We start from the raw sequence: 11,615 nt of genomic DNA, 5'->3' as shown, positions 1-11,615 counted from the left end.
CAGAATGGGTGGCTCTTAATCACCACAGGAGATACTGTGCAGCTGCCCTGTTGCATGGACTGTAGCACACTGACCCAGTTCTGCTACATTTGACCTCACATAACGATAAACGTAACGAACGGATATAATTGGAATGAAATGTCTTGCAGGACATTCTCTCCTCTTTCCTGAACGACTTGGTCAAATTACAAGCAATGTATGGAGTGAGTCAATACAAATCTGGGTGGTTCTGAGAAAGCATGGTACAAATTAAATCAAACTACAAGCAACGTAACGAGTGAGTAAGAATACAATTCTGGGTGGTTCTCAGAAATCATGGTACAATGATAAACGAAATGTGGGCCTAAAACTTAGTGGGAACCAGCAGACAAGAGTAATCCGTCAAAGATGTAAATGTAAATTCTCCCTGTGGGGTCTGAAGTAGGACAATTTAGAGATCTAATTCCAGCGAGATGGAATGATACATTATGTGGGTCGGTTTCCCTGGTCAGTGCTCACAGTCTGCATCTTCCACAAAGGCATTGTGAATTCACATTTTGTCAATAAAAGTCGGTATTATGTCTAGAGACAGTCTAATCCAATTCCTGTCTTCTTTGTGTTGGGAAACAGGTTTCCTGTGGTTTGGCCATTACTATCAAGGTCATCCATTTTACTCGACTGGATGATGCATCCTTTCATTACGTGTCATCTGAGTGCCTTAAAGCAAAACTTGGGCAGGTTCCTCTTATTCAAGATGGAGTAAACGCAGCTTCGGAAATACAAAGGGGAGATTGACATCCATCCCATATTTATTAGTGTTATACAATCAGTTAGAGTTTACTGTATTTGTTGTTTTAGTATTGTAAATGACTATGAGAGGCTCCCCGAGACTGATGTTATCCATTCTTGGTCTCACACAGTGTGAGCAAAAAGAAGCGACAGACATGGAAGATTATTGAAAGATTTCACAAACGTAGCTGCAATGGGACTCCCTACTGAGTCCTACAGAATAAACTCATTGACCCAGTTATTCAGTACAACAGAAAAAAGGGACTATAAAATGTTATTTTGAAGGCTGGCTGACTGACCATCCAAGAGACATACTGTCAAAACTGTGCGATTGGCGCAATGAAAATAATCAGATATAACCGGGGGAAATACAATTTCCTGTCATTGTCCCTCAAGAAGCTCAAGTTTATAGATCATTCTAAATATCAACACCCTGACAATCCAAGATTCTGCCTGTTATTTTTCTGAGGGAGTGAAATAAATAGGTCATCTTTTGTATGTATGTCACTGACATTTTTGTTTTGTACGAAGGTTTTGAAATGCATTTGAACGCACGTGTTGACAAGCACATCACGATACAATCTGGTGAAACCATAGTGGTCAATTCCAGGTCCTGCCAGAGTTTGCCTTTAGCCAAAGGTGAGTTTAATTAAACAGACGGTAAACAAGCTAGCTCTCGGACATCGATTACGGGCCCGGTTAATTCCAAGTACGTATGGCTAAAGGCAAATTGTGGCAGGATTTTTACTTTCTGGACCTGGATTTGACACCTCTGTCTGAAACTATAGTGGTATGGTCTTTATTAATAGTTTCATCAGGCACTGAAGTAGCCCCCCCACTTTCACAAGATGTATTATCATTGAGAGAGTATCTGAAATTCTTTTGAAACTGCATAAAAGATGAAGTGAACCGATGCATTAAAAAAATAAAATAAAAAAAATAAAAAGAAAAGTTAGCATGACATTACAATAAAGTGCAATCAAGAGTTCACATTTGAGCCTCTTAGAAAAGAACAGTAATATTGATCAGCTGTGGGGTTAAATCATGTGAAATGTATGAATCGGAATACTTTCTTTTCACGAATATTTTGTTCGCGAGACTTAATGCTGAACCTTCACCAGCCACCACATCACACACTTACGTGATGAATATCAAGTGCTGACATTCATTTTAATCTGAGAGTCTGCTCAAAAGTGGGTCAGTGGTTTTATTTGGGTCACAGTTAATATTTGCCAGTAAAAGAAAGGCAGAAACTGACAAAAAACTACTGAATGTGAGGAAAACAACATAACAATAACAGGCAATTTGAATCTGAGTTTGCATGATTAGTCTACAGAGACATTGGTGCAAGTTATCAGGAAAAGGAAAAAGGTCTTAGCAACCCGTCGACCAGCAAAGGGCAAAAAGTCTGTAATGACAAATCCACTGGTGATTTGTGAGGGGGAAAGTCTTCAATTATATTAAACAATACTGCATTTTTATCATCTGTATTTAATCATCTGGTATGGAGGTGTTACAATTCCCATGGTAGATATAGATGGGTCCATCACACTGATAATACGACTGAAAGACATCTCGGTAGCCATGGTCCCTCCACCAGGTACACAGTTGCCGGTTCCAACCACACGCCAGGCTGTAAAACAGTTCTGGGTGTTCCATGCTGATCACAGTGAAGAAGTCTTGGTCCCCAAGGTGGCCCTTGATGCTGTATTTTTCAGCTAGCTTGGTCACGTTTCGCTTATCCAGGAGTTGGTTGTAGAGAGCGGAGGCCCTCATGGCAGCCAAGTCCAGTAACATCACGCCACTGTTGAAGCCGGGGAGACCTTCGGGCGGGGGGTCACCCACTCTGGTTTGAGGGTTTTCCTTGCGGTACTGCCAGAATGTGTGTCTGTGTGCGAAGAGGAGATGTCTGTATGCGGGGTAATGCAATAAAAATACTAGAAACTGCATATATTTGTTTTGTCAATGTGACAATAAACAAGAAAGGAAAGAGCGTGACGCATCGGTCAATAAAGTTACAATTCAACAATTTTGCAATGAGCTGTTTATAAATTCGTTTGTTCGACTGGATTCATGAAACTGAGCAGAAACTCTCTTCGTATGCCATCTGCTGAACAAATAGCCCAGTGGGCAAATAACAGGAAGCTCGCAGGTCCAAGAGTGCCATGCCAGCACAACAGCATTCGGTGCCAACATACCACCACTGACGCTGGTAAAAGAACCCCCCCCCCCCCACACACACACACACAGCCTCATTGAATAACCATCGGTATGCCTAGTTGACCTGTGGGTTTTCAAAATATTATTTTATTCCAAAGGCAAGTTTTATTCAATGGAACTGAAAAGTCATAGGGTAATGGTGACTGATGTGTTCCAAATTATTAGGCAAAGGACATTTTTCTTAGATTTTTATAGACTATAGCACTGAGCATAGTATTCAAATAATTTTTTTAACAAATTTCACAATTTCCCAAATTTGTAGCCCTAGGAGGTTGTATTTTTCTTTCTGCCAAAACAAGTTAAGTTGCATTTTAACATTTGACCTCTCATTTGAAAACAAGACTTGTTTGTGAGATTCTATACAAGAGGTTGTATTTTGTTTTCTGCCAAAAACATCTAACAAGTCAAGTTGCATTCTAATATTTGAAAACTAGATTTACAATCCAAAGCTTGTGAGTTTCTCGACAGCTTTTGCTTGAATTTCTTTCCAGTGTATCAGAAAAGCCTTCCAGAGCTGTTTGGATGTGAACTGCATCCCGACCTCAGCGCTCTTGGTTGGCTTGATCGTTAGGGCAGGGTGGGGGCCACACAGAAGTTTCTCTCTTTTATGCCCATGGCAACCGACGATGAAGAGAAACTTCTTGCAGAATGCCCTGTTTTATTAACTTACTGCAGAATGAAGCACGCGAAACCCATCGGGAGTTGAATCATAATGTGTTATGTATATGGAATCAAGTGGGAAAATAATTTTGTCTGAGTCATGACCTGATGCTATTAATGCCCGCCATCCAGCAGCTGTAGCTTGTCCGCAGTTTAAATCCCTGCAGAGTTGTGTTAAGATGCGTGTACGTGCCCTGCGACACATTCACAGCAGGCTCAGTCAGTAAACAATAATAGAACTTTCTTTCATCCATGATCTTAACCCGGGTGAAATTGGTCAAATAGTCATGAGAGTAAACTTTAAACAGAATAGTTACGATTGGAACAAGTTTGTGTATTTTCCACACTGTCAACGTGACATAGTTTCCTGTTTTTGAATGAAGGGACGGAAATCAAAAGATGCATTTTAAAAAATCGGATTCATCAAAATAATATTCGACCGATTAATCGATCATTGAAGTAACCATTAGTGACAGCTGTAAATGGAGCTGTAGTGTGAAGACAAAGCTTTTTTTCCCCTAAATTGAACTGAACTTCAGGATGTGGTCTGAATAGCGAGAAGAAGCATTATCATGAAATTACTCTTTCTTTCCATTAGCACCAAATAGGAGTGGGAGCTTGCAGTTCATAACAGGAAAGTTCTCCCGATGAGAGGCCTGCCAGTACATATTCAACGGTCATGTTGGCTATATTTCAAATCCTTTTCAGCTTACTGTATATTCAATTCAATGAACTGCAAAGACAAAATAATTAAGTTAGAAATGACATTAATCCTGATCCACAGACTTTTTGTCTCCATAGTCCTTACAATTAGGACTGCTCGATTATGGAAAAAATATCAATTATTTTGGTGATAATTGAAAATATGATTAATCAAAACAAAATATTTTAATGGTACAAATCAAGAAAAAACTAACATGTAAAAAATATTAAGACCAATTTCTTTGAAACACAATAATTATTTAAGTTCCTTAATGGACCAAACATTTTTATGACAATGCAAAAGTACTGTATAAATTCAATACCTTCCTTGTATCAACATTGTGCATTGGTTATTAATGCAATAGTAATCATTTTTCTTACGATTAAGCCAATTTAGTAATCGTGTAATTGTAATTTAATTTCGATTAATTGCACAGCCCTACGTAAATTCTTCATGAAGTGTCATTATGTAACGCATTTTGTATGACATTGCTTATGCAATGGCAGACAGAAAAGTAATATCCTCCATGACGTGGGCTACGTACTTCTGCGGACTCTTCAATTTCCTTCAGAAACTTTACTTGCAGGAATACGGTTGTCCTTACCAGACTCATTTATCAAACATGGGCCAGAAAAATACTGACACAGTATTTAGCCTCCGTGTGATGGAGCTGTTTTTTTTCGGTGTTAAATGTATAGGAGAGGAAGAGGATGGGCGGTAATTCAGCTGTATGCTAGAGAGAAACACATCAATACCAAAACTATTTAATCCTTTGACTTCTTCCCCATCGACACCCACGTTGCCACGCATGTTTAATTGTTATCCTTGAGACCAAAGTTAAATAGTCTGTTGTGTCTTTAACAACAAAAACCTGGATGGATGGATTTTGACTTGAGAAGTCATTCTGTTTATATATAAAACTTTCTCTGTATATATAAATATATATATATATTTTTTTCTACAATGATTTTTTTTTTTTTTAAAAGAAAAGGTATTTTGTGTCACTGGCGGAGCTACAATTATTTCTTGAGGGGGCCATGTATCTCAGGGGTCTGAGAAATAGGTCAGAGATTTTCATTGAAAGAAATACAAACAAGCCAAACATACAAATAGATTATTTGACAAGAGTGAGCAAGCATGAAAAAAAATCCTAATCCATATGTGGTTGATTGTCAGGTTAGAGAACAGTGAGCAGATTGTTAATTTACTCCAGAAAGGGTACAAAAGGGACAGAGGACAGGCATGATTCACAATATGGCAACAAAGCTTTTGCTGATTAGAAGCGTCTCTCTGCCAATTTCTCAGTAATCTCCCGAGAATAAAAGAGCAGACCAGTAGCAGCTCAGGAAGAAATACCGTGGGCCTTCATGAGCAAACACCTGCGGAACTGACCCTCCTTTGCCATCAGATACTTTCATTTAACAAATACCAATGGCATTAAATACACCTATAAAAAAAAACTATGCAAAAAATTCAAAAGTTATTCCTTTTTGAAAAATGATGAAGTCAAAATATGACTGATGTGATAGCGAATAACATCTTAAATTGCTGAATATGCAAAATTTTGAGTGTTTCCCGTTCACGGGTACGTTCTAATAATAATTCAAATATTGACAAACACTGCAGCCTCTTGAATGGCCCCAATCTTGAAAATTATGTAAATGAGCTCCATAAAGCCAGTCGGGCTATAGGAAGCGATTGCTACATATTTCCAATTATGTTTCCTTGACAAAGCATCTCTTAAATATGCTATGTTGAGTGACGTGCGATACCTGTACACTGGCTGCATTTCTCTGACGATGCCGAGTACGGCTCCTGGTGGGAAGCGGTCAAATTCCTGGAAGAGGTCCCTGATGTTGGTCCTGTACTTCAAATCGATGTCAAGTTGCACAATGCGTGTCAAATCTGAAAGAAGGAAAAAAATAATCACAACGTGTACGACTTTGGAGCAGCTGTGCAAACACAAGCAAATCATTCAGGAAATAGGAGCCTATGTGGGGGAGTTAAAGATGTTACATAAAACAGTCATCAGAACAGTGAACCCAAGACCCCAAAGAGGACATGCCGTGAAAATGTGCAAATAAATAAAAAGGTCAGGTAGGCATTAAAAAACCCTCAAGGTGACCTTTTTCTAGCATCGGGGTGAACGCGGTAGCTTGTTTGTGACTATAATGTATCCAGGATATTCCAATCTCATCTGGTCATTGTTTCAATTTCCTATGTTTTTCTGGTTGGCATGGTAATGAAATGAGAAATAGTCAGTACTGGTGTCATGGAGATCCCATAATTATTGAGCAGCTATGCAAAAGCTCAGAAGAATGCTTCCAGGACTCCATGAAAATGTGAGAGAGAAGGCATCCATTTTCTATAGACTACAGGTGTCAAACTCAAGACCCAGGGGCCAGATACAGCCCGCCACATCATTTTATGTGGCCCGCGAAGACAAATTGTGCATTAAATTCGTGTGTCATTACTAGAATTGCAAATTGTCTTCACTTTTAATATCTTCTTTTTTAAATATTTGACCAGGTTTTACTCGTCTGATTTGAAAATGAGTTATTTGTCAGTTTGTTTTGTAGCTTTTACTGTATATAATATGAGGTGCTCATACATTTATTTGGGTTGACAGTCATAATGGCCCTCCGAAAGAAGCTATGACTACAGTGCGACCTGGCAAACCCCCCCCCCAAAAAACGAGTTTGACACCCTTGCTGTAGACAATTCAAGGGAAGCTTGCTTCAATGGGGGACAACTTGTAGCATGCATTTCAAATGCATCTTTACGCCTTTTCTGATACATTTCAAATGTGGAATCCAAGTGAGCGGAAAAGAGCACAATGAACAACAACCTGTTTTCTACGCTCTCCAAACAAGGAAGCTAGCTGCACATCACAATGCCATTGTGTACGATTTCAACAGAGAGGGGCTCTGACTAATGATGAGCTCTGATGGCTTGTACTAACACAGCTTAACTCGTACGAGTGGGATAGGAAGTGGTTATTCAATCGTGACAACACAGCGATGAGGTAGCTTTGATGTTGTATGCAGGACTTGGCATAAGAGTGACAGTAGAGCTAAGCTGTATTTTTTTTTTCTTTCAGGAGTTTTTGGCTGTACAGGGGAGAAAAATTTAGTCGGCCTCACATCCACCCAATTGCATCAACTGCTTGTCTTATCCACGTCTGCCGTCAATCAGAATAACACAGCTTTTACGGTTATGACCTTGAGTCACGCAGCAAGGCGCAAAATTGAATTGCAAGGGATAAGCGGTTCAGAGATTGGATGAATGGACTTTTTTTTTGTGTCATTGATTGAATTTTTTTAAATAATCATTTCGCTACATCCAACGGATGATAAACTCTATGCTTGTTCCTTTTTGGGTGTATGTATTTGTATTTGAGACCGCTACGGAACAAAACAGAATAAAAGGGAATTACAAGTCTTTGCTATTCTTCTGTTGTAGTGCCTGCTGTGGCAACGCTGACGTTTTATTGGATGAATAACGTGATTAAAGAAGCACAGAGTCCGCTGAAGGCTCTGGTCGGAGGAGATAGCACTACGTAGCGACACCTAAATTGGCTGCAAAACAAAAGGCACACTGTTATCTAAGGAAGAATGTGGGTCAATCACATTAGGCCCTAATATCCCTCCTGATGTGAGTACTTAAAGCCTATTCATTGTGGGTCGTTGTTTTCTGTTTTTTGCCGACAATTTTGCAGAAACACGTGCGTAATCACACACATCAAAGATACTTTTCACATGAATTACATTTTCAATTGGAAGATATTTTTTAATCAGATTTTCAATAGGCTATAACCAAGTAGCAGTGCCCTATTAAAGTGAAAAAGCTCCATCCAGAGGCATAAGAGAGTGTTCAACCACATTATTTCAATTCTTACACTCCATAAAAAGTCTGGTCTTATCTTTTATACTACAAAACCTCCCATTTGAAGATCTTTTGTCTCTTCTATGCAACGGCAATTAAATAGAAATGAAAGCTCTAAAATTGCAGGTAAATAATTGATCATCCTATTTTCTGGGTGCCATTAGAGAAAGGTTGTCTGTTTCTATGTGTCTGGTGTAATTGACTGCAAACCAGTCCAAGGTCTTCAGCTACACAATAAGTGGTATATAAAAAAATATAGATGGATGGGCTGACTGTGTTGTTTCCACGAGTTTCAGTCTGACTAAACACTAATTGAATGATGGCGGGGACCAACTCACATGACTTGCATTTGGTCTAAAATATATTGATTGGTTCACAGATCAGACATTTTAAGAAGGCTTAGCAATGAGATGTTTAACTGCAATTATACCTGCAAGGTGAGTGAAAAAGCAAATGATCATAAAATGGAAAATAGAGAATGATGCTATAACAAGTCCTTGCATGCTTTTTTCTCCAGAGGGGATGCACGGAAAATGAAAACTGTTTCCTTGGAATCTAGTTATGAATCGTGACAAATTTCTGTTTTGCAAATTAAACTCATGCCAGCTAAAAATAAGCTTTTGGATACCTCTTCAGCTGATCATTTTGAAGATGTTTTGAAAGTGGTCACATGATGAAGTCTGGCAGCCGCATAATTTTCTCTGGCATAATGAGTGTCATCTGCAAGGGTCCTCGCAATGTGCTCATCTCGGGGTGGACATCAATTTTCCTTTGTTAGTGTCACTTATCAATCCACGTGTTTTGTGTCTAATGTGACAAAAGATGCCCCATAAGCAATATCTATTTTAGGAGTGCTAAGCAACGCCTGAAGTTATAGTTTGTTTGTTTTTACACACATTTTACCCAAACAATCATTCCTTATGAGCAAGGAGACAAATATTTTGCGGTCAATGTCACTAATGCACATGTTGCGACTGGGTCTTCCACTTACCTTTGGGCAAGATGTGATGCATGGCTACAGACAAGAAGAAGATGGCATCGCTGTAATAAGCCCAGGAGCCAGCACTGAAGTGCTTCTGCAAGGCTTCCACAATTGGGAACAGCTTGTGAGTAAGGGCTTCCACATCGTGGAACAGCACCTAACACAAGGAGAACGGTTTCAGAAGAAAAACTACAAAGAATTGATCGAATGAATGCAATACTCACAGAGAACTATGAATAATGCGATTTATTTAATGTACTCTACTTACAATTTAAATACAACTAATTTGCACTGTATTTGAAAAGTAAAAAAAATGTGAGTTAATGAGTATTGGGTTGGTAGAAATAAGTAAACCAGCTTAATGCAAAGAAACTACAATCTCCATTCTATGTCAATTTGCATGTTTTATATATATATATATATATATATCCATCCGTTTTCTGTACCGGTTGTCCCCACAACTAGAACCTGCGGACCACTTGTGGTCCTCACACCACACTTTAAAAACCTCTGAGGTCAAGTAAGGAGATGGTCAGCAACTGCAGTCATCTGGCGTTTGTAAATGGATGTACTTTTGTTTCAAAGTGGAAAATTGTGTGTGCTGTTTTGCATGTAGACACGCACAAAGGAAAACAGGACATGCAAGAGGCAGTGTCCTTGTTTTTTTCCGCCTTGCAACACAAGAGGTTTGTATCCGTCCCAGCACGAGTACGATGTTATCTAGCCAACACTGCCCTCTACTGGGATATCAAAGTGGAACGTGAGTGCTTGAAAATCGAAAATCGGAAGAGCTGGCCTTAACTATTGGAACAAAAATAAAAATAAACACTCAAGATTAACAAAAGCACCTAAATACATGTTGTGCAAAAATGTTAATGCAAAACTGTTGTCACTATTACTGTGATGATGAAAAAATAAAATTGTTTTTGGATGCTGTGCTCACCTCGAACTTGAATGTTGCATTTGTGAGAAATTCCCGAAGCATTTTTTCTCCCAGTGCTTTACTGGCTGGATCACTCACAAAATGAAGTACCAACACCTCTCCTTCCAAGAACTGTGCATACTTGACCATAGACAACATGGCCACCCTGAACTTGTCCTGGAGGCTGCGGTTTTTGTCCACTTTAGTGAACATCATAAGAACATTGAAGTGTTGGTCCACAGTCTTGTTGCCACTCTTTCTGGATGGAAAAGCATCACTCCCTGACGTTTCCTTCTCCCTGGATCTGTCAAGTTGGGAGAACCTGGTATCCACGGTCAGGTCTGCATTATTTCCATTGTTCTTGCGGCTAGCCTGAGACAGCTTCATCCTCTTGGTGGTACTGGAGAAGTTCTGATTCTCTGAGCCAAAGTAGTAGAATGTCACCACAGCCAGAACAGAGGCTAGGATCAGCAAAAACTGAAGGGATCTGAACATACTGACTCTGGCCATGAGCATGAATGCTCGTTTTAGGATGTGCATGTCTGCACACTCATGTCAGAAAAATGGAAACTGTTTTTGTTGATCAAAGTTTTTTGTTGATCAGCATTTCTCTTTGGTTCTGAAAAACAATCATGCACAATTACATCTAGTTATGACAACACTGATGACAAATTCATACACTGTTGTATGCTTATAAATGAAGGGTTTCAAATGATACAAATCTCTCTGAGAAAACACTTATTCCATGCTACTTTTCTTTAACAAAACTATATCTTAATCTATTGCTACAGGTGTAACAGAGTGGAGGCTTTCAAGGTGACTCGTCTGTGCTGTTTTAGTCTGATCTTACGCTATCAATTCGTTTTTTTCATGCATTACCAACCTCAAATAGCTGAAACTTGTGTCTTAATATGAATACGTGACACAGTGAACAAATTGTCAGATTGCAGTTGATCAATAAATAGGACAAAGTGCATAGGGTACAAAGCGATACAATTTTACCATGGCATCAAAAACATAGAGTGACCTGTTGATAGACTGGCTCCATTGAGCACCATCAATCATCACAATCAATTAATCAATTAATAAATTCCTTTATTAAACTAAGAAGCAAAATTTACAGCAGCTTTATCAGTTCGAAAAGAGAGTCAGTAAGCTACCGCGCTCTGCATGGTTGGCAAACTCAAGAAAAACTCACGTGTAACACATGCAATTATTGAGATATGTGAAGCAAATGGACATACCTTGTTGCCAAAATAATAATAATAAAGAAAAACCATCGCGTCCTGCAGGGCTACATTTCGAGTGGTACGGTATTTAGCAACAGCAGCAAGCTAGCAGACTACGTATCATTTGACCACGCCCACATAGCCCCGTCTGCATTCCGTTTCATGTTGCGTTGAAAAATATTGGAAAAACAAACATCTGTTAGGCAACTGATGATTCGAGAAAAAAAGAACAAGCATGCCGCTTCT

The 11,615-nt window shown here is 39.1% G+C and overlaps 1 protein-coding gene across 1 annotated transcript; it reads right to left on the bottom strand.

Annotated features, from left to right (window-relative positions):
- Positions 1 to 1,955: 1,955 nt before the first annotated feature.
- Positions 1,956 to 11,544, bottom strand: xxylt1 (xyloside xylosyltransferase 1). Its single transcript, XM_061296691.1, has 5 exons — positions 11,385 to 11,544; positions 10,162 to 10,759; positions 9,228 to 9,375; positions 6,124 to 6,256; positions 1,956 to 2,656 (listed from the first exon to the last, which is right to left on the bottom strand). The coding sequence occupies exons 2-5, from the start codon at positions 10,678 to 10,680 to the stop codon at positions 2,260 to 2,262; spliced, it is 1,197 nt and encodes a 398-aa protein (XP_061152675.1). The 5' UTR covers positions 10,681 to 10,759; positions 11,385 to 11,544; the 3' UTR covers positions 1,956 to 2,259.
- Positions 11,545 to 11,615: the final 71 nt, after the last annotated feature.

Source organism: Syngnathus typhle, linkage group LG14 (assembly GCF_033458585.1).
Source record: "Syngnathus typhle isolate RoL2023-S1 ecotype Sweden linkage group LG14, RoL_Styp_1.0, whole genome shotgun sequence".
Lineage (NCBI taxonomy): Eukaryota > Metazoa > Chordata > Actinopteri > Syngnathiformes > Syngnathidae > Syngnathus > Syngnathus typhle.
This window is presented reverse-complemented; position numbering and strand designations above follow the sequence as displayed.

What these genes read in the sequence shown, in the direction of transcription:
- xxylt1 (XM_061296691.1), bottom strand. Translation starts at nt 10,680, where the DNA reads ATGCACATCCTAAAACGAGCATTCATGCTCATGGCCAGAGTCAGTATG. An exon ending in ATGCAACATTCAAGTTCGAG is followed by an intron (nt 9,376 to 10,161) that starts GTGAGCACAGCA and finishes TCCTTGTGTTAG; the next exon opens with GTGCTGTTCCACGATGTGGA. An exon ending in GAAATGCAGCCAGTGTACAG is followed by an intron (nt 2,657 to 6,123) that starts GTATCGCACGTC and finishes CTTCGCACACAG; the next exon opens with ACACACATTCTGGCAGTACC.